Source organism: Scleropages formosus, chromosome 1 (assembly GCF_900964775.1).
Source record: "Scleropages formosus chromosome 1, fSclFor1.1, whole genome shotgun sequence".
Classification (NCBI taxonomy): Eukaryota; Metazoa; Chordata; class Actinopteri; order Osteoglossiformes; family Osteoglossidae; genus Scleropages; species Scleropages formosus.
This window is the reverse complement of record NC_041806.1, coordinates 8163470-8187868: the sequence shown is the minus strand read 5'-3', so window position 1 is coordinate 8187868 and position 24399 is coordinate 8163470. Positions and strand designations below refer to the sequence as shown.

The 24399-nt window shown below is 38.8% G+C and overlaps 1 protein-coding gene across 1 annotated transcript in view; it reads left to right on the top strand.

Moving 5' to 3' along the window:
- Positions 1 to 17805: 17805 nt before the first annotated feature.
- The window catches only part of kcnd1 (potassium voltage-gated channel, Shal-related subfamily, member 1), a 63079-nt gene continuing 56485 nt past the window's right edge, over positions 17806 to 24399 (top strand). The window contains exons 1-2 of the mRNA XM_018745688.2: positions 17806 to 17982; positions 19197 to 21068. Coding sequence (XP_018601204.1) covers positions 19954 to 21068 — 1115 coding nt within the window. The 5' untranslated portion in view covers positions 17806 to 17982; positions 19197 to 19953. The remainder of the gene's footprint in view (positions 17983 to 19196; positions 21069 to 24399) is intronic.

Below are 24399 nucleotides of genomic sequence, written 5' to 3'. Positions count from 1 at the left end.
GATAAAGGCTAAAAAGCCTTCTGCATATTCGTCATGAGCTACAACATGATCTAAGGTTCATTTAGTGTCATACTTTAGTAAAAGCTGGAATTATCCTCCCTATGATAGTTGCTAAGGATCATGAAGCATTGCAGATTTTGCAAAATATTATGCCACCCCTGCAACTATGAGGCCTTTTCACCAGTGTGGTGCAATAACCCAAACTACCCTTCTTCTTAATTCATACTACATAACCAATGACTACTCCACTTTGAAAAATCATCTTTCCAGTCATATTCCTACCGTGCTCATTTTTTTTTTAAACAAAAATGCCATCTGTTGTCACATGTGAAACTCACTCAAATGCCCAGTGGTATTTATATTTTCTTCTGTTCAAGCTGGGGATTGTGTCACCGCCTCATTCTTGTGAATATGCAGATTTATTTCAGAACGATTAGTGATGAATTTGATTAGAGTGAAAAGACACTCAGTTTGCAGAAAATAAGAAGGCTTTCACGTTCATCCATTATCATGTTTCATGATTATCATTACCTTCTGCTTCATTGTGTTTTCTAAATAGGGACCTATAGGTCTTCATAAATAATTTAATTAGGCATTTATTACTTTGTCTCTTAACCCTATGGGTTCAGTCTGAAACCTACTGACAGCATTTCAAATTTAAGCTCATCGGAGATGCCCACAGCAGTAACACGCCATTGCTATGCTGATGACAAACCAAGGCACAAATTATGGAGAGGTCTCGGTTCTGATTAAGGCTTGTTTACCCTGGAGGAGCTGGGCCTTTAATCAGAGTGCACTGGGGATGGGGTCCATGGCTGACACCTAGAGTCCTTTACTCTGCCAACAGCGTGAGGTCTGCAAAAGATGCTTCTTGGCTCACTGATTGTAATCAAGCCAAGAATGATGCTTCTCTTTTTCTGCATAAAAACACAGTTTATAAAAGGTACTTTTTGTTATATTTACGGTAATTGATTTTCTTCCTAATGAGAATCATCGATCTCACATTACTAGCATCACTTTTTTTTATAAAGTCAGGTATTGTTGACTTGGACTTAAATTACCCTTTATTTAAAATGAGCAAACAAGAAATAAATGATGGGGAGGTGAGACTGCGACACCAAACTCACAACTACTGACTGCTAAATTTATATTTATGGTGCAGATGTCTACTTAACACTCATTCACTACAACTTTGGTTGTGAAGAGCACAACACTGAAATAAATCAGTGACAAATTACTGGAATTATATTCTAAGGGAGCACTGCTTTTCATGTAAGGTCTGTTTGGGCTTTTGAGTTTCATTTATTGAAGCAGCAGCTTGAGAAACAATCATGTTCCCAAATTTGTTACGGGTACCTAAAGATACTGTAATTATTTTTCCATGGGAAAGCATATTTAAAGTTGTAGAAAACTGGAAAGTATATACTTTATAAAGTGAATAAATTAAAACTTGCGTAACTTCATTCTGTCTCACTTTTTTAGACACACACACACACACAAACTCACAGAATGGGAAATGTCTTTGGAGTGTGGGAGGAAACCTGAGCATCCAAAGGAAACCCATGTGAAAAACATGAAAACGTACATAGACTCAGTCAGATTTTTATGCACGTTCAAATCCACAGAGAAGGAGATGTTGTGCACCCAGGAACAACAAAATAGAGCCACAAAACACACACACACACACACACACACACACACACACACACACACACACACAACCCGGTAACACAGGGCGTAGGGGGAGGGGAAACACCCAGGACAGGACACCAGTCCATCAGAAGGCACCCCAAGCAGGACTTGAACCCCAGACCCACCAAAGAGCAGGACTGTGGTCCAACCCACTGCACCACTGCACCCCCTATAGCCACAAAACAGAAAAGAGAAAATAATAGTAAGACAGATGAATAACATGATAGCTGGGAAGAGGAAAGAAGAAAGGAGCACCCAAATGTGTTTAAGTAAGGTTTTCTTCATTTTTAAAAGACATGGCAGGAATTTTGCATGGTTTTTTAGATGGCAGATTTGGTGAGAATATGGCTGAACCTCTTGTGACCAACTTAAATGTAAATTCCAAACTCCAAATTATATTCTATAGACTGCTTTATAAATTATACAAGGTAATTGCTCTTTGTAGATTTTCCATTTTATGGAGCTAAACATGACAAATTTTTGACTGTTTGAAAGACAGTGTGTGGTCTACATTTTGTAGCTTATCATACATATATTACTGAACTTATTCTAATATTTTATTATTTGTATTAGTATTACTCACCCAATCACTTTCCTTAAGTGTGTGTGCAAGTCAAGGTCTGGAACACACCCTGAAAGCATGGGGCACAAGGCCAAATAGGGTGCATCCTGCATGGGATGGCAGTCCATTGCAGGGTATTATTAGTATTATCATCTGTATAAAGTTAAGTTATAAAGGCAGATGGTTTGCAAAGACATCATTTATTACTAGATTATTACATTTTTCTGCAGTAAATTTCTTGGTGAATGGTGACCACATACATAGACTACCTCTAGAATGTTCTGTCCTTTACTTGTGTCCTTATGGAACCGAGAGCTGGAACCATTACCGATGTGACTGAGTCCATCCATCTGGTTGCTGGACATCCTTTTTTTTCCTGCTTTTCACAGTATTGTTGCCCTTTCACCAGAATCCAGTCCTTGCTCAACACTGTGGTGTGCCCATAATAGCCCGTTTGCAAATTCATAGCCCTGAATGCATTGCTTTGTGAATGAAGCCTTGGCCATTCAAAGAGTGCTGCAAAATCTATACACCATTTGCTGCTCCTCTGATAAAGCTGCTACTGGAGACAAGCATTGCAGTGATGTTGCCACGATGTGTAGCGCAGTACTTAATGTGTCTATAGTTTATTGGAATAAAATTTCAGTCAATATTATTGATATACTGTAGGCTTAGCACTTTGTGTGATTTAAAGTATTGATAAAATCATGTTGCTCAACTCACTGCCATGCAGTTATAAAGATTTAAGAAACACCCTCTCAACCAAACAGCATTGCAAGTATATTCCAGCAGTGGTGTAATGTTCTAATAACAAAAAGTGCTGTTTGTTTGTCTGCTTAATGATTCATTTCAAATAAATTCAATTTATTTATTTACTGAAATTAGTAAATGTTTTGTGACTCAAGTGCTACGTTACACTGATATACTGCAGGTGCTAAAATGCATGAAATGCAAACTGTAATTATCTAGAAAAAAATCCTTTGCAAAAAACAAACAAAAAAATATAGGTTCATAATGTTGCATAATGTATAATAATCATAAGTATGTTTTTGGATGTATCAACCAACACTGTTAACGGTGTTTGCCATGTCATGGCTATATTGAACAAATGACAAATCCCAAATCTCTCAGTCACAGAAAGTAACAGAAAGTACTGATGAAAACCATCTGAATTTTTGCATGAATGTTCTCAGTTCCATAAAGTCCTCTGTATTTTATGACATTTCGCAGTGGAAGTAGGGGAGATATAGGCTTAACTTCTTTATCGGACTGGAGCCTTCTGCATAATCTTGATGGAAATACTGAACCAATATACGTGAGTGAGTGTTGTGTCCCGAGCTTACCCTGAACTGGATGCTACATCAGCTGTTGTAGTAGAAGCAGCAGGTATTGAGACAGTATATTAAGAGTTAAAAATCCCCTCTCTGAGAAGACAGCTTCTCCTGATGGGACATTCATGTTGACAGCTGTGGACATATCTGTTCTATTTATTACCTGCTTATCATGCCCATATTGTACAGCAACGTATTTCGTTTATGTACGTTTGTCAAGAGTACAGCAGTTAGAACCTTCTTTAGGAGGTCAGAAACATGGTTTATGCCCCATAAGTACATTACAGCATAATATACTTTATTCTCTTGAATTCCATTTCCTGTTGTTCTTCCATTCCAGTACTGACGTCTTCCAGTGCTTTCAATACTGATTTAAAAGCTACACTACTTAAATATAATTGTTCTGTTTTTGGAAATTGTCTGCCGCACTGGGAGTTGAAATAGATAGTGACACCTTGTAATGATACTGTGAATTTTGTCAAGGTCTCCGGAAGAAGGCAGACAATGTTAAGCACAGCATAACGAGAGTTTATTTTTGTTACAAACATCTTGCATTGCATCCGGACACAGTGATACAACATGGGGTCACTGGGTCTTTTGGGTCTTTCAACATCTAACCCCTCTTTCAGGCCTTCAAACCCGGGTGGATCAGACCACAGCCAACATCCAGGTTGTGCAACCTTGAACCCACTTCTCTCCAGATCCACAACACTCTAGATGCCCTTTCTACAGCCCCGGTAAGACCTTCGATGGCCTTCTTCCTCTGACTGCCTCTGACACCCAACATACTGTAGGCCCTATACGAAGACTTTCCTGCAAGGCTCCTTCAACACACACCTTTCCCTCCAGCCCTTTGAGTAACACTGCTACACCAGTTCCTCACACATTGCCTTTCTTTCTTTCTTTAGCCTCTACTATTAATTTTTCCCAGGAAACTGGAAGCGCCAACAAGATGACTTGTCGTGACATTTCAGACAGGGTGCACAATGTTCGAACTTAGAGATATTTTTGAGATGGTGACTAGAGATCTAAGATGCCCTCCTAATTCAGCTATTATCTGCCAGTTTCATATTGTCACCAGGAGCACTGAACTAGCACTAGGGGCTGATTCTGCTCTTTTACCTTCCTTGACAAATGTTATTGCCTGCCTTGCTGCCCTGCAGGTCCTACTGTGTGCTTTCCGATACTGATAGACCCTGCCGCTGCCTTGAGCACCTGGTCATGGTACGAATAATAGTGGCCCTCACTTAGCACTCTTGGGCAGCTGCTGAAGATGTACTCCAATGTTCCCTGTCTTTGGTCTACAATGACCTTGTTCTTTACCTGTACATTTCCTGATTACAGGTTTGAACAGCTCTCCCTGCTATAATTTTGTGTGTGGTGAGGTCAGGATGAAATAGGTGCTCAAAAGGCAATGCCTATATGCCTTTGCCTATCTTTTAACATTTCTGTGTTTTATAAAAATAAAGCAAACTCTGCTGTAAAGTCTTCTCTTCATCATCCAGCAAATCGCAGAGGATAAGATAATTATCATTGATCTCCCAATCTTAGTCAACATAAATTAGTATGCATAGTAGGACTTGGATTGCTGTCATAAAGGTGAGCAGCATTGCCACTGGTTATCCACCCCACTGACAGCTTTCTTACAAATCCTTAATTATCTAAAAGATCATCTTCAGCCTGGAGATGATGGTTAATTAGAAGTGTTACGGTTAGATGCACTTTTGCTTTGGGGATCATATTTTCTGCAAATGGAAATAGCTGTAGCGAGGAACTGCGTGTGATGTTGTGAGATCAGTAAATTCTGTTTTCCTTGGCTTGTGTGTTGGGGGTGAGGGGGTTGTGTGTGATGGGCATTTTGGATAAATGCACTACAATAACACACACACACACACAATGTCTACAACCACTCATCCCTAACGGGGGTCGCAGTGAGCCGGAGCCTAACCCGGCAACACGGGACGCAAGGATGGGGCGGGCACACCCTGGATGGGGGGGCCAGTCCATCGCAAGGCATCCCAAGCAGGACCCAGACCCACCAGACAGCCCCCCTACTACAATAACAGAAATGCCAAATTTTTGTTCATATTTCCTTTCCAATGACAGTGACACTGTCTAGCTAGAGAGAACTTCATTAAGCATAAATCATTATAAAAATTATTCATAATATAATATTTCAGTTTAAAGAACAGTACATGCTCTTTAAACGCTTTAAACAACATATTGCAAAAGACTTTGTTTTTGTGCATTTTTGTACATTATAGGAAAATAAAGCAATATCTTAATTATCTGTTAAATGGCTGATGAACCTCAAAACATGAATGTTTCACAACTGAGGTGAGATAAGCTATTTGGAAATTAGCAGTATGCTTGTCTACACAGAATTCTGTACGTTCTTTTGTTCAAAATATATTTGTGATACATATTCATAAAGCGACTTAGAATTTCTAAAATAATGGTTTTGTGAGTTTTTGGGCAGTTCTGAAGCACAGGAGGAGGAGGACCTTCATGGACAGCTCTCAACAGCCCACCCCTGCCTTGACAGCTTAACAACAACAAACTGCTTTCAGGGATTTATTAAGGCAACTAGGAGGATGACTTGGAGATACTTTTACTGGTTTTTTGATTACCTGCTTTTATTGCCCAAGTTTGTATTTGCAAAGAGCGATGGTTGATTTGGTCAAGTTGTGTTAAGAAAGTTCTTGAGATTTGCTGTCCTCACACTTTGCCCCAACTTTATGGTCCACTTCTGCCCCACACTAGACCAGTCTGGATGGTAATTTTCTGCTTTCTTATATCATTTGGCAGTTCAGGAAGAATATAAATTTGAGGCCTCTTTCCAGACATATAATTTTACTTTATTACCCAAGATAAAAATAATTATATAATTTACAGATGCTGAATAAATGTAAACCCAGCTCAGACCAGCCATAAATAGCCTACCTGCGAGCTAAGCTTGCGAGACACTGTTTTATTATCATTTGAGATCTAAAATCTGACACCATGCAAGGACTTGCCAAAAATTCAAGATAATTCCTCTATAAAATCCAATCTTCATGAAATTTACAGGTTAAATTAAACATCAGAACTACAACTTCAGAGACGATTTATATTTAAAGTAAATTAATCAAATTATTTAATTACAGCACAGATGTATGTGATGGCAAATCAGCAAAAGAACATAATGACAATTTTAGCAGTGATAATTTGCCGCTTAATTTTAAAACAAATAACAAATACAAAACAATAACTGTAGCACATACTTTGAATCCTGGTCTAACGATCATGTTTATATAACATTCTGGGGGAAAATCAGTTTTAAGGAATCCACTAACAATGTTTGTTACACTAAGTAAATATCAAATTCCAAAGTTGGCTGTAACTAAAATGTCCCTGATTATTGATTATAAATTGAATAAATTTCAGGGTTTCTCCCACCTTCCAAAGACTTGTTTCAAGTGAGTCTAAATTTCCTTGAAAGGCAACAGCCCCACACACCACACTCCCTGGTGTTCCCCTGGTTGTGCCCTGGAAGAATTACTTATTAGTAATTAGTATTTTTTTATCCAGAATAAATGCCACAGACTGCATTAGGGTCTGGAAGGGTCACATATAAATAATTATTTCATAATCAGTACCACAACAGTATCACAATTAATTCATACGAAAACACACTTTCTATCCAAACTACTCAATGCCATTGAAATCACTACTGCAGCTCACCAAATTTCTATATTGTCCACTGTTGCTGATATCATTGCCGTCTTCCCCTGCAGAGAGCACCCAGGGAACCCTGGAGGGGATCCATGGTTTTCCTTACCTGTCAGACACATTGATTAGCTGTGTGAAGGCGCCTGATTTCTATTATGAAAATGCACCTACTCCCAAATCCCAGTACGTCTTTTACAATACATACCTCCCATTCTTAATGGAACCCAGATATGTTGCACCCAGGCTGTTCCTCCTTGCTCTGTTGCCAGATTTACTCCATTCACTTTCCTTTAGTAGTGTATACATGGAATTAGTGGGCTTGACCCAGGGATGTGATGAATATTTATTGTTAGACATAAACCTGAAGCATAATGCAAGTATTGTCCTGTATGTCAGATATGTTCCATTAACAAAGCTAAACATTTTCTAATATAACAAATACATTTATTAAAACAAATATTTTATACTTTATCATTTTTTTATTTTACTTTTTTTTTTTTTGTTATCCCAGGTGTGTTGCTTGCACAGCGTTGGAAACAAAATGTGTTTCTTAGCTTGTATGCTAGGTCATTTTATATTCACTAAGTACCACTATAGTTTTAAGCAGGTGGCTGGAAGCATGAATAAATCAGTCATTATTCAGACGTGCCTGTGTACCTAATCCTACATGCTCCTCCAAGATTAAGGCATTTATTATGTAACGTGTATCAAAAAAGGGTAGAGCAATGCAGTTACTGAGAGCTTTCCTTGGAAATTTAGTCCCTGTTAAGATCATCACAACATGATAGTGTCTTTATTAGTTTTGACTTAGATCCGAATGACTCGCTTCCTAACAAAACACCGAAAACAGATGGGAAACTAATGGGCTAGGATCCATACAATCTTCTGGCCTCATGTTTTTAAATGATATTTGATATCTTGTATTCAGTGTCTGTACTCTCAGTCTAAAAATTTTGCGCTGGTTTTCAGTGAAAGAAATTTAGGTATGACTTTTTCAATGAAAGAAATGTAGGTATCGCTGTATCATCACTTAATACATTTGTGATAAGGCTAAGCAGTCCAGCCCCAGTCTTTACATTCTTCTATATTCTTCTGTACCAGTGAAATATTCACCAGATAAAAATGCTAGTCTATGATGATACTGTTTTTCTATTTTGATTTCCCTGGTTAAAGTACAAAGAAATAAGTGTATATTATAAATGCAAATGTTAAACTGAATGCTGGCAATATGTGATGAAAGCGTAGGTAATCCTTGGTTGTTGTATAAAGGGATTGATGTTTTACTGGTTGTCTTCCCAGAGGATGAGCAGTATAGTGTGGTTGTGCCTGGAATTCTAAGTGCGCTGTCAAATGCAATTTTAACTGCACGTTCCCTTGCATATTCAGGGCTTTTAACTCTTAGGTTTCAGGGAAAATTCTACATAGTTCTGTGTGGGTTCTAGTAGTAAATGCTTCTGTCTTAGAAGTTTTTCTCTGGTCTCATCCTTCCATGAATCATGCACATTATTTTTCAAGCTCTTCTAGTCCAGAATATAGGGGCTGATTCTTCCTTGGTTTACCTGTCATGAAAATAAAATAGTATAGTAAGTTTCTTTGTGAAGCATTTGTCTTTGTTGTAGGCCATGTCAAATACATCTGGACATCATCTTTCTCAAGACACAAGCTTGGCTGGCTGAGAAAGATGGTAGTTTTTCAGAAGTTAATCAGAACTGCAACGACTCATTTCTCCTCTCTTAGTATTAGTATTCTAGTATGTTTATATCTATAGTATTTATCATTATAATATTGTAATATATTCTTTTTTTTTTACTGTGTTTATCGTTTTTTGTTTGTGTAGGTTTGTAATATTTTTTATGTAGCTCCATGGTCCCGAAGGAACACTGTTTTTTTTCACTGTACTGCACACTGTACCAACTGTGTATGTGGTTCAAATGAGAATTAAACCACTTTGACTTTGACTTTTCTTGGAAATATGTCTTTTACAAATGATGAAATTTACTGAACGCAAAAAAGTCTGAAGACTAGTTGATGGTATTCTCTTGTTTTAAGTTGATACACTTTATTTAAAGAACTAAAAGATTAAACTGAGTACTGTTCATTGTCTGGATTTTGACTTTTATTCTAAGGTCAAACTTTTTGGGATGATAAACGAATATTTCTGCTAAGAATACATACAGTACAAAAATGCCTGGTTGAACAAAGGGTGGTCCCCCCTCAGTACTCAAGCTCTCCTAATAATACTTTCACTTGTATTTTTCCTACACTCTCAACACCTGATAAGTTGTTACATCCCTGGTTTGGCACACATTGAACATTTTCACTCATGGCAACCATTGGTACAAAATTGTACCGAGTTTGTATAAATGTGAGCCATGCATTAGTATAAAGGAGACATTTGATTGATTAAATGAACATTTTTGAAAATTTAACTATTTTGCACACATAAGTCTCAAACAAGGACAGTGGTGGAGAGTAACAGAGTTGCCTAACTCCGGAAGGTGGGCATTAAGATAAAGGGCAGGTTCAACTGTACTCAGAAAGTGGTCCAGCTATGAGCCATGGCAACCACCAACTGTGTCTGGGAAGTCTGTAGCAGCGTGAACATAATTGCCATCATTCCACCAGAGACAGGAGGGCTTAAGTCAGTAGCAATATCTTGGCTGGCACACTTTGCCCTTGATTCTTTCTGACATCGGTGGGAAGTCATTATAGACTGCTGAGAAGAAAGGATAACGAAATATGATCAAAATTATGGTGATTCTGGAAAAATGGGTAGCACAGGAAAAAAGAACTTAGATGGATTTCTGCATAGGTGCCATCAGGACCACCACACCTCACCACGTCTGTGTTTCTTTCCGTGTGTTAGCTTGAACGAAAGAAACTGAAGGCCTCTGAGAAGAATGTCATAAAATTTGCAGTGCTCTTTTTAAACAGGCGTGCAGTTTTTTTCAGTACTGGGGCAGCAGAAACCGCTGGGGAAGGAAACAAATGTTACTGAAAAGGTGAGGGGTCAAGAAATGCCTTTGCATGGCTAACATCATAATTAATTTATTGATTTGATTTATTGATTTATTAATTTATGACTCATTCATAAGAGAATAAAGAAAATGTAAGAAAATAAAATGGGGACAAACAAGATTAATGGGAGTCACAGTGTCTCAGTAGCATTGGTGCCTTACAGCTCCTCTGTGAATGGAAATAAGTTCGATCCCCATTCAGACTGTGTGGCGTTTAAGTATTCATTCCCATTCGTAGGGGTTTCCTCCAGATACTACAATTTCCTCCCACAGACTAAAGACATTTGTTTCAGACAAGTTGTTGACTATGAGTTGCCCATAGTATGTGAGTAAATGAGTGTGTATGTGGCTGCCCTATAATGGCTTGGCATCCCATCTGGGGTGTATCCTGCCAAGTCTAGCACCCTATGCTTCCAGGATACTGCCCCAACCTTGAATTGGTTATTGATACCATGAATGAACAAAGGGAATAAATGTAAATGATAGTGAGTGAGTGAGTCAAATGACAATGAGGAAAAAGTTATGTGGGTCATTTTTATGTATCAGGAGACCTGCAATTTACACGCTCTGGTTTTATGAACAAACATAGAGTGGTGGACACATGTAGTTGACTTTGAAAGCTCCAGAGTTCCTTTTTTTTGGTAAAGCCCAGTCTCAAGAGCAGGATGGAGAAGCCAGGAGTCACAGGAGAGCTTTTTACACCCTTGCCTAAATCATTCATAGAAACACACTGAATGAATTAAACATGGAACAAGCCCCACCTCAGCCAGCAGGCAAACACGCAAGGTTCTCAGTGTGAGAAGGAGCTATTATGTCACTTGTGAGATGAGAGTCAACGTTATTCAGGAAACAATTACAAATGACAAAGCTGCAGTGCTGGGAAAAAAATATATTGCTTTCTTTTTGACGAATACTATCTATTTTAACAAAAATTATACATGAACTAAACATTCTCAGTCATTTTGTGTTTGGATGTTGAAAATTTAGATTTTGTGTCATAAGCTGAGCTCGTGTGTGCAACACCACTCGGTTCATGAGTTGTCAGATACATTATATTTCTCAGATTTTTGACCAGAAAGGCCATAACAGCCACTAAACAGAGCACGATAAGCAAGTTATCTGGCAACACATGGGCAAACTTGAGAAAATCTGTGAGAGGGAATGGATTTGGATGTATTAAAAATCAGACATCCTAAAATGCCTTGGACAGTAATTGCAGTACATATGAAACGGGCACCCAGGATGAAGACATTCAGGATGTGTGTGAAGACCTTCACCACAGTAAACAGTAACGTGTGTGTGCATGGTAGGAACAGATTTAGTTTTCATAATTTATTGTACAACATCAATATATCATAGAGCTGAAATGGTGCCTTGGAACAACAGCTGTGGAGTTAGACCTCACCTATTTGTCGCCCATAGCACAATAACTCAGTAAATTCAGGATTTAACTTAATTAATTTTACACAAACTGAAAATGACTACAGTCTAAAAAATAAACTGAAATGGAAGCTGAACTTCTTTTAAAAGCGTAAAATAAAAGTAACGGTTCAAAAGGATCGCATGAAAACAAGAATGAAGACAAATGGGCTTCTTTTTTTGCCCAATAATTCATTGAGTGAATAATTGTTTGAGTGAATGTCTAGTACAGTATCGAGTCCTGAGATGGTTAGTACCATATTTTGTGCTATGTACTACTATTAATGGAACATTTTTGTGCAGATGAATTCCATTTTCTTAGACATGATTTCCAGAAGCTGTAAGACAGACCTGTCTGTGATGACGTCACACATAATGTTAAAATATTCTGTTAGGGTATTCCATGCTAATGAACACATTTATTTAAATTGATATGTTGGCTTTTATTTCTTATCTTTTACTGGAAAACATCATGAATTTCCATAATGAGGAAAAAATAGTTTGCAGAGGCACAAAAACATTTAGTTATGTACAACCACATATGTAAATGCCCATTGTTTAGTAGGTGTAGTAATTACTGTATTTTGTTTAAGTCTATGATTAGCTGCATGAGGACTGGACAAGTGTATAAACTAGTTAATTGTATTTATACTGATGGGCTACCATCATATTCAGGGTGGACCCTTCCCAGCCTAGCACCCAATATTTTTGGGATACACTCTGGGCCACAGGAACCCTGCATTAGCATAAGCTGTTACGAATAGTGAATGAGTAACCGAGTGTTTAGTTATACACTGACATACAGTATCCCAAACTTCAAAGTAGTTATTTTTGTAGATTTTATTTTGGTATAACATAAAGCTATTGAGTCTTGAGGGGTGTGGTGGAGTAGTGGGTTTGGTTGGTGACCGTTGTGTGGCAGGTCTAGGGGTTCAAGCCCTGCTTGGGGTGACTTGTGATGGACTGGCATCCCATCTAGGGGGTGTCCCCTCCTCCTTCAGCCTTGCGTCCTGTGTTGCAGGGTAAGGCTCTGGCTTGCCGCGACCCTGCGCAGGACGAGTAGTTGTTGACGTTGGCTGATTCTTGAGTCTTGTCCTTTGTCGTACTGTTAATTTGAGCTGATGCCCTTTAGGTAAGTTAGTGTGAACTTGAGGTGCACTGCTCTCTCTACAGTGAGAATGGTTTGGAGCACGGTAAAGAGTCATCTGAAGTACACGTAAAGACAGCCACCTTGAAAAACCGAGCTCGTGAGCAAACAAAGCAAAGTGTAGTACAGAAACAGCGATGCAATGGGTGCCCAGATGGACTCAGACCCCAGCTTTCTTCCTTCTTCTTGCTCTCTCTTTTCTGCTGACCTCTCTTTTTGTTTCCCTCAGTCTTCTGTTAATTTTTTTTCCATCCCATTGCTTTCAGAGTGTGGGGGATCTCTCTAAATTTTCTAAATAATTGATAAACTGCATGCATTGAACAAGCATCACATAAAATGTATCTCTTTCTCTTCTGTGCTATTTTTTTTTTGTCAGAAGGCAACAAATTAGTAAGTGTATATATGCATATTTGATCCTCAGGCAGGTGTGCATAATTTAAAAAAAGACATATTACTTTTATAATGTTAAACCTTTCATATAAAAGGAATGTGGGGTGTAGGGGGAGGTTCCATGGACATAATTTTCAACGCTTTACCCCTCTGTTGTATTTTAATAGCATTTTTCAGATGACTGTTTATTGGTCTCTACTTTGATAAAAACCAGTCATTATGCAACATAATTTTTGTCTTCTTTTATTCAGGGGTTTGTTGAATGTGGTTCCGTTAACACAAGATTCCCTGGAATTATCATTGGTCTAATGTGTAAAAAGTATTTCACATAACACCAACGCCATGTAGCTGGGATAATATCTTTCCGCAAATTTTTATTAAGCCCTTACCATTCAAGCTCATATCCCTCAGGTCCCTGATTTACGGTGGTTCGACTTACAATTTTTTCAACTTTACGATGGTGAGCTGGCGATCGAAATTCAGTAGAAACCTTACTTCGAATTTTGAATTTTGATTTTATACCGGGCAAGCGGTATGTGGAGCAATATCCTCTCATGATGCTGGGCAGCAACAGCAATCTGCATCTCCCAGTCTGCCACACGGAGGTGTGTATGAGGTGTATTAAATGCATTTTCGACTTACGATATTTTTGACGTATGATGGGTTTCGCGGAACGTAACCCCATCGTAAATCGGGGACCACCTGTTTTCTACTGCAGACATTAACTTAGTGTGCTACTTCAAAAGATGGTGTGTAATTGGTCTAAAGGCAAAGAGATGAATTATGGAAACTGATATATTTATGAATAACTGTTCAGAAAGGGTGAAGAAAACTTACAAAACCCACTACATTTTTAAACAGAGGAGATATGCCCGTTGTACAGGATGTCAAAAATCTTTGTGTTTCGGTAAACAGAACAGCAAGTGCTTTTTTGTGTACGTTTCTTATTGAGTTGGTCACATGGGAGCACAATTCAGTTAGCCGAGTTTCCTTCAGATAGAAGCTGAAACTCTCTGGCAGTTAATAACTCTGTTTATATGTTACTTATCTGTAATTTCTGAACTAAAATACAGTTCTGCCATTTCATTTGAGTTGTGAACAATACCTGCTCCTGCAAAGTACTTTGTGATTTTTGCATTCTTTCTCTCATCAGTTACAGCTTCCCTGGTGCTTTTTGGTGCTTGTTGAATTTATGAGCTATTCTTAACATGATTCTGCAAAAATTAGTGGTTCATAGTCTGAATTATGAAAGTAAATCATGAACTCATTGGGAAATATTTACAACATTTTGATTTATCTGTAAAATCGTATTAGTACTGTGCCTGTTGGATTATACAGATGTCCTCATGTCAGCTGATATGCTTATTCCACAACTTTTAAGGGGATCATGAAAAAATCATTGGCAGAAGTTTTAAGCCCAGGAATGTTGCATGGTACCATGGCACATGGAGTATGGAATTTTGACCACATTCAGGAATATCGAAGGAGGGCAAAGGAGTATCAACATGCAAAAGGGGATTGTACAGACATGTATAGTCGATACAGATACTGTAAATACTATGATTAACGTTTTGACACATTTTATGTAGTCATGTTTTAAATCTAGTGACCATCAATGTCTGCCATGTTAACTTTTTAATATGTTATCTAAGCTACTGGAATTCTTTTTACTGACTTTGTAAAAGTGACTTTTGGCTTTTGTTTAATATTTAAAAATAAAGTGACACCACTTAACCATGCACTTCAGGAGTAACAGCCCCTGTCTAGACTCTGACTTGTCTTTCTTGGTTGCTTCTTAAAATGTAAATGCTCTTAAAGGGCATCTAGGGTCCAAGTTAAAGAAAATAAGTAAATAATTAAATACATGAATAAATAATAATTAAGACAATTGCCCACAACTTGATGACTGGTATCTGCAAATGATTTAACTTTATAATGTAGACTGTCTGCATCATCATTATAATATTGGTTAGTTCCTTATCTATGCCTTTTTCTTTTGCTGATATGTGAAATATAAATTTTACACAAAATTTCAAATTATAATTTGTTTTCATCAACTTTTGCCAAAAAAAAGGAACAAATCCAGCCAGTAACAGATCAATTAATTTTACTTTTTCAGAGGTAATGTCATACAGCCTATCAGTGATGTATGAAGCAATGGTATCTGTACCGAACAAGAGGTCGACAGTATGGATTCAGGAAAGGGATGTCTTTCTTCAGTTTCTTTAGGAATTGTTAAGATTAATAACAGCTTACTACACATTTATGTATATTTTCCAAAGCCCTTCAATGAAATTTCACATAAAAGACTGACCTCAGAGCTAAAGACTGCTTGAATCTAGGGTAGAATTGCTGAGCATATAGGATGCAAGATTTTAAGATTTTAAGTTGTGCAAATATTATCAGTGTAGCATCAATTTATATTGGAGTCATTACTTTTAGTAATCAACATAAACAAGATGCATTCCGGTGTAACCAGTGGAACACCGCAGGGTTCAACATTGTGGTAATTTCTTTTTCTAATCTACATAAATAGCATATATTGCTGAATTTAAAATAAAACGGTTATATTTTGCATACAGTATACATTTTGGTGGCATAGCAGTTATGTAGAACAGGTCCCAAGATTGTCAAAATATCCTTGAAAAACTAATGGAGATAGATGCTTGACAAAGGGATTTCAAAGAAAATAAGTAGAAAGAATTTCACTTGGGAAGCAGGAATGCACACTACGGTGTTAGTGAGATAAAGGCAACCTTTTTAAAGAAACATTTGGACATCACCTTGATTTTCTGTGGCACTTTGAAATATTTTTAAATGTGTAGAATTGTCTCAGAAGGATATTGCTGCATTAGAGCAAGTTGAGCAAGGAACAAGAAGCTCTCCCGGTTGTCTCACAAGAGAAGGTTACCAGCATTAAGTCTCTTGAGTAAAGGGTACTAGTGGCCTAGAACAAGTAAAGAAAAGCTTTAAGGGTATAGACAACTGCAGATTACAAACAATTTAGAACAAAACTACACCAAATTGTGTCAGAGTAAAGAAAACATTTTTTACACAGTTAAAAATAATGGGCACACTATGGGAAAATTTATTTTCGTTATCATTAAATGAAATTTTACCAAGCACAGAGATAGTAAACGTCCAAAAATAGGCATAGGTTTAAATGCCTGTGTTTGGTTATAATACCTCTACATAAAGGGCTTGTAGAAATTCTACGAAAGGAATGAGAAAGAATATATTCTATTTCCCTTCTGATAATAACACATAGGACTTGAAGAAAATCGTATACAGTTCTGCCTGAAAATATGTGAACCCCTTGTGTCCCTTAGTTTTTACCAGAAAATTGTTATTTAATGAGAAGCAGTCATAACATATGATTGTTATAATAGCTGTGTAGTGACCAATTTCATATGCTGGTTTAGAGCAAATTGTGTGTAGCAGAAAAATGAAAATAATGTAGGTGAAAAAAATAGGTGAACCCCAAGGTGCGTTGGTTAAAGCAATGCATTCATTTGATAAGATCATTTTCAGATTTAACATTTGGACTTTATATGTGTTTTTTTATACAAGAATAATGACCAATCCTATAAGGTTCACAAACATTCAAGCGACACTGTATTTATAATTCAGATTTTTTTATGCGTATATCATGTTCTGTCTGTTACAAATTAGTTTCATCAGCATGTACAAGAACTGCATCCCATGCTATGAAAATTGTGTTAGTGTATTAAATTATTATATTCTATAGTGTGTTACAATTTTAACATACTGTGTAATACTATGTAATGTAGCCAGTAGTAAGGTCCAGCAAATCTGTTCTGCAGTACACATCTGGTATCAGTGTTATTCAATACTCCTATATCCCTCACTTTTTATCCCCCACATCTGTGATATTATCTCCTGACATCAGGTACACACATCTTGGGGCAATGCTGAAGAATTATGCAGGTTCTTTATGTTTGCGTTTCCTTTTTCTTCAGTTATACTTCTGCAGCTCATATTATCTTGCATACAAATTTCATCGATTATCATATTGCTCCCAGTAAAATGAATGCATCATTTTCCCAAAAGCTTTTTTCGTTATCTTTTTATTCTCCACGATCCACACGGGTCTTAAATGTACGCATGCAGCACCTTTGAAAACATCCAAGATTGTGTGCTAAATGTCCCTTGTAAATCTGCTGAGTCAAACTGAGAACCATACCTTTCCATAATGAGCACAACACAAATAAATAAATAATAAATAAATAAATAAATAAAAAAAATTCTATTTGGGATATTTGGAAATTGTCTTTATCCCCATCCCTCTGTGCCCTGCCTACACTGAGATTCTCCCTGGTGTCGTGATGTATTGAGCATTAAGAAGGGAGAGAGCGCAGGAGGGACGGGAAGAGAAAGAGAGAGAGCCGAGAGATAAGGAGGGGGGTCGAGCAAGCAAATGGGAGGCAGTGTGAAAGAGAGCAAGCAAGCCTGTACAGTGCAGAGCGAGGGAGAGCGAGCGAGAGAGAGAGAGGGAGGGAGGGAGTGAGAGGAGAGAGAAGCCAGAGCAGACTGTTACAGTCACTCCTGTACTTTCTATGTAGGATGTGGCACAACTGCAGCAGTGGATCTGCTTCTCGGCTCTTAATTTTCCCTTCATATTTTCTACCTCCTCTGCTCCATCAAACTGGATCTTTTCTGCCACATCATCTCCAGCACCACACATAACAGAAGGTAATTGTGGTTTTTTGATGAGTTGTAGGAAGAGCATGAAGCCTGCCAGTAGACCTTTCATGAATGGGCACACATGAGACATAATGGTTATTCATTTGTATGCATATATGTGAGCACACATACATACACAAGAAACGTAAATGTTAACATATGGATTGACAGCTAGTGGACGCATGCTTTAAAATGGTGGCTTTGCATGTAGTTTGAAGTAACAATATTATCTTTGTTACCTTCCTGGACCTGCAGGAAGAGTTTCTTTTTGGCTTTCGACACTGAGCGCTGATGAGCGAGTAGGGTTTCAGCAGCCCGTTTAGAAGTAAATGCCCACATTGTTACTACACCTGTTACCCTCAATCAGCAATCACTGTTATTATTTGTTTATTTTTTTTAGAACATTGCTGTTGATATATCTTTTGGGTTGGGAGAGAATGCTATAGGCTGACTAGAACATAACCGGGTTGGGTGGTCTATCAGATAGGGTTAGACTCCAGCCAAGGAGCATGCTTTTAGCTCTTGGTATGGTTGTAAGCTTTTAATGTAGTTAACCTTGGTTTTTCTAGCTTGCCTTCATACTGACACGCATTGACACAGCGAAGATTCATTTTAGTTTAGCAGAAACGGTAATAAGAGTATAATATGAAAAAAAAGCAAAATCCTTTTAAAATTACATTAAAAACAAATGGTATTTCTGAAGTTGAGTTGCTTTTAAATTTCTTAGTTATTGTCACCAGCAAGTGCTGCTTTACAGCTATTTAATAATCATATTGTTCTGTGTGTTTCTCAACTGTAATGAAAAAAGAATACCACATCAAGAGTACTCTAATCCTTAAGCTGTTGGCACAGGAATATTTCATTATGTGCTGTAGATAAGTCCTGGTGAAGCTTTGCCCACCTTCAACGAATAGGACAATTTGAAATTACATTTTGACTTGTGAAAACATAATAAGGCTGATAATACGCCGATTCCAGAATTAAAACATTTCCCTGCAGGTAGAAGCAGTATCAGCTTCACCTGAAATAGCCTAAAACTTTCTGGGGGCCGTCAGACTAAGCCTTAGTAAGTCCTGCTGTTATAGTTGTAAGAGGCACTGAAGTGTTTGTACAGTGAGGCTCCCCTTTTTAAACACACTTTGATGAAAGCAGTTGGCTCACTCGAGCCTTCACTGGCCTGTGCTGCACAGTCTCTAAGCTGTGTGTGTTGTGTGTCTTGACAGGTACATAGAAGGACAGCCATACAAGGAACGGCAATGACTAAACGACAAACTTTTTCATTTACAAAGCCTTTCAGGCGGCAGGAAAGCTGAATAAACACTAGACCGAAAAGAGGGAAAACGAGACACCATATCACCCGAGCTGGAGAGCTACATGTCGGTGGAGAGCGACAGGAAAATTGTCTATCTTGCAACTTTGGAAACCATCATCATAATTTAATTTGAATCTGAAACGCCACAGCACTGCATCAAATCTGTCTTTGAAGAGGGAGAGGCAGCAAGAGCGGACACCTAAACCAAACCATTCCTGGAGGCCTTTTGTTGTATTTTTACAAGTCACACATTGTTTCTAAGATACCCAGTGATGAGTAGCCCAATGGTATTTTGTGTGGATTTATAAATTAACCCACACTTTGCACTTTCCGTAGTTTCAAAGTCCGTTTTTTTCTTGTTCTTCTCTACAGACCCATGTTTCAGATTTAACACCTTTATGTGTTCAGTTGTTCCCTTTCCCGACTTGCAATGATGAAAACACTCCAGCACCCTCCGCACGCTTTAAAATTGCTAATCTTCAAGAAACTTTGAGAGAGATACAAGTAGGGAAATACCATTTCCAGTCCCACAATTCGAATGATCAGATTGCAAAGGCTTACCCTTTTCCTTTTGATTCGAAAAGGTCTGCTGTTCAGCTAACTATTCAGTTCCCCACCCATTAGAAGTCAGATCTGTTCCAGTTGGAAGCCAAGCTACTGAAGCAAACATGGCAGCTGGAGTAGCAACATGGCTCCCCTTCGCTCGGGCAGCTGCTGTGGGTTGGCTCCCACTGGCCAAGAAGACAATGCCCAAACCACCTGTGGACAAGAAGAGTCGCAACGATGAGATCTTGTTTGTCAACGTGAGTGGGTTGCGCTTCCAGACGTGGAAGAACACTCTTGACCGATATCCCGACACTCTGCTGGGCAGCTCAGAAAAGGAGTTCTTCTACAATGAAGACACCCAGGAATATTTCTTCGATAGAGACCCTGAGATGTTCCGTCACATACTCAACTTCTACCGCACAGGCAAGCTGCACTACCCCCGGCATGAATGCATTCAGGCCTTTGACGAGGAGCTGGCCTTCTATGGCATTGTGCCTGAGATCATTGGTGACTGCTGCATGGAGGAGTATCGTGACCGCAAGAAGGAGAACCAAGAGCGGCTAGCAGAGGACACTGAGGCTGAAATGGCAACTGATGCCCCTTTGCCCCCTGGCAGCACTTCGCGTGAGAGGTTGTGGAGGGCTTTTGAAAACCCACACACCAGCACTATGGCCCTAGTCTTCTACTATGTCACTGGCTTCTTCATTGCAGTTTCTGTCATTGCCAATGTAGTGGAGACTGTCCCCTGCCGACCACTTAAGGGGAGTGTGAAGGACCTCCCGTGTGGTGAGAAGTACTCTCTAGCCTTCTTCTGCATGGACACGGCCTGTGTGCTCATCTTCACCTTTGAGTACCTGATGAGGCTCTTTGCAGCACCCAGTCGCTGCAAGTTCATGCGCTCGGTCATGAGTGTGATCGATGTGGTGGCAATCATGCCCTACTACATTGGCTTGGTTATGCCAGAGAACGAGGATGTAAGCGGGGCCTTTGTCACCTTGCGTGTTTTTCGGGTCTTCCGTATCTTCAAATTTTCTCGCCACTCGCAGGGGCTGCGCATTCTGGGCTACACACTTAAGAGCTGTGCTTCAGAGTTGGGCTTCCTGCTCTTCTCCCTCACCATGGCCATCATCATCTTTGCTACCGTCATGTTCTATGCTGAAAAAGGCACTAAAGGCACAAACTTCACCAGCATCCCCGCTTCATTCTGGTACACCATTGTTACTATGACTACACTGGGGTAAGTGTCTTGTACCTTTAACTGTGCTTTCTCATATTTACAGGAGTAATGCTTACATTTAAAATTTCCAAGCAAAACTGTCATTCTCAAGCAAAAGTAGTGACAAGTGTATACATCGTATAGTCTGCTCTTAGTCTGCATGTCTTACAGACGTTATGAGTGTAAAATTATAGTAGTTGCCTTTGCTGAATCAGAGCAAGGGAGGAATTCTCTTTACCCTAGAGAACAGTCTCTGACTCTTTAATAGATCCCAGGATGATCTGAATGAGTCATTCTACTGTTACAACCACCAGTCCACACCTACACTGTTCTCCAGGCTAATACTCTCAAACAAGAGTCTCCTGCATGTATGGTATGAATGGAAATCAATACAGTACTGGAAGTTCTCAAGGGTTGCTCCCGGTTGTGAACGTGTGATCATTTTGCTTTCTGCAGCAGACTTTAAGCTCTGCTGCTTAAACACTAATGAAAATAGATTTAACAGTTATGGAAAATACTTTACGTGAAAAATTTTTAGATGTATTGATTACACCAAGTATTTTTCTATTATTTTGAAACAATTCAAATCTGAAATTTCTAATAGATTCAGTTTTGTCAAAATTCACAGTTATAACAGACTACAGGAAAGATTACACAGATATGGCATGTATAAAAAGTATGCTGTACTTATTTAAAAATTGATGCACTAACTGTGAAATACAGAAACATGTCTGTATTTAAAATATTTTTCACAAAAAAATACATTTTGAAATTTGATTTTTATTACATGTAATCACATTTGGACTATCTAGTGCAATACATGTTAGCAAGCAATTTCTGTTTCAGTTGCAACGCCCCTACTGCAGAAATTTTTTGTACAGTCCACTCTAGACTGATGCCAAAAAGTATTTCTAAATAACTTTTCATTTCGTAAAAAAATCAGAGCCTTCAATGACTATGGCACAGTTCATTGTGCTCCCTGACAGGATAATCAGATTTTTTACAGATGTACATACTTATCAGCAACATTGCATAAATGAAGTTGGCAGCAAAAAATACAATTACACTGTTATGAGTCAAGTACTTCGCCAAGTGGAACATGAGAAACATTATAAAACATATCCCACTCTTTACATATAATAATAATAATAATAATAATAATAATAATAATAATAATGGGGGTGCGGTGGCGCAGTGGGTTGGACTGGGTCCTGCTCTCCAGTGGGTCTGGGGTTCGAGTCCCGCTTGGGGTGCCTTGCGACGGACTGGCGTCCCGTCCTGGGTGTGTCCCCTCCCCCTCCGGCCTTACGCCCTGAGTTGCCGGGTTAGGCTCCGGTTCCCCGCGACCCCGTCTGGGACAAGCGGTTCAGAAATGTGTAATAATAATAATAATAACAACCTGGTCTGCATGCAAAAGCTCTTATTATTCTTCCTGATTTTTTCATGATTATTTCCTGAATCATCCTGTTTGCTTTGTAGCAGAATGGCAATCCTTCAGTCCATTAAACTCATACCAGTATGTGTCTGAACACTTACCAAGTTCAGTCAACAGGAATGCTTTTATTCCCCTTTTATTTCTGGAGATAAAGTTACGGTGAGAATGAATTTTACCGCTTTAGCAAAACATGTATTTGGTGGAAATTATGCGAACGTACAAGAAAAAAAACGCCGTAGAGAATCACGAACATTGTTTCCTCCAATTATAGACTGAGCCGAGCAGCTGTACATTTAAGGGTTGTTGTTTTCTTTCCATCATGGTCTCACATGGAAGGAAAAAGGCAGTGAGTGTGCTACTGCTGCTGCCTTTCAGAAAATGGATGTTTGTAGCATGTTTTTCCCTTCTTTGCGGTGTGGCTCCATTCTGGTAGTGTGTTGACCAGGCACCACCCCTGATGAAAGCCTTCAGTTGTCACTTCTACTTTCTATGTCAAGTTAATGATGATCTGATCCCTAATTTGTTTTTGGCAAGGGTGAGTACGGAAAGTGCGACAAGCTCATCAAAAGTGAAATAATATGCAGCAGCTGAACTCTCCAGGTTTCCATGTATTCCCGGTTCTGCTTAATCGTTCCCTTTAATTTTTAACGGCCAAGTGTGTTTCTGTGTCAGTGTGTATGTGGAGGAGCAGAAAAGAGAGAAAGGGGAACGGCAATCATGGATTCAGTTGTTTTTTACATGTATGTTTTACCTAACTTTTGAGTCCTCTGCAAAAAATAATGTGACTGGCTGAAACTTTGGGTAATTTTTTCCGCCTCTTTTTCGGTTCGGGAAGCTATTAGTAGTACTGCTGCGCGGTGCCGTGACAGCAGCATAAATGTTCAAAAGCATTTAAACACATAGGTGCCTCATTTGCAAACGTACAGTATTACCCAACCCGCACAGATGATGAAACATGACTAATTTGACAGGTTTGCAATTTTGCGAAACTGTTTGTGACAAAGCCTCTAGCAAGATGGAAGTTTACACACCTATCGTCTCTCAGCAGGCTTCCGCTAAGGAGATATGATCTGAGTCGCTCAGAAACTTAGAAAACCTCCAAGAGTAAACAATTATAAATGTGCCTTTGAGGAATTTCAGATATTTCCTATTGATTAAAATGAGATAGAGCAGGTAAAAGGGGCTTTGCGCCTAGAAGTTTGCTGGTTGAACATTTTAGCATTGAGATCCCAGCCTCCTAGATCTGTTTGTGGTGTTTTCGTGTTGATGATATAGTATGCAACCAGTTCCTTTGACACTCTCCTCTGTCATGTGAAAGAAACAGAAAGACGGATAACAACTGGTGCAATTACAGCCCTGAGAAAATGAATGGGCATCACTACGGGATTTGTGCGTGTTAACGTTTTAAATGTGTTTACTTTTTCGCTGACACCAAGGGCACATAAAACAAATGTAAACCATTTGCATGTAGTGAGAAGTAATATTATAGCATTTGAGTAACAGATTGCACCATATTGTAAGGTGTCTGCCTTGGGGGGTTCTCAGCACAGTTAATAACTCATTATCATCTTGATGGGGCGTTGACCTTTGACAATGCTGGCTACGAAAAAAGTCGAGCGAACAATGGTCTTGTGACTTAACAGACCCGTGCAGGCCTGCGTTGAACAAATAAATGAATTAACTTTGCTGAAAAGCTTCATGATTTGCCCTGCCTCCCTCATTCTAGCCTCTTGTGTAGCGGATTATGTGATATGATACCGGACAGTGCGCTTCGCATTTCTTATCCTCTCATCTGATTCGGGATTTGTGTTCTCTGTGCTGACATGTTCTCACAAGTACATGTGACTGATTCTTTTTAGCCAATCTCTGATTGCTTGTTATCTGCACTGATTTGATGTTTATTAAGCTTCAGTCTTT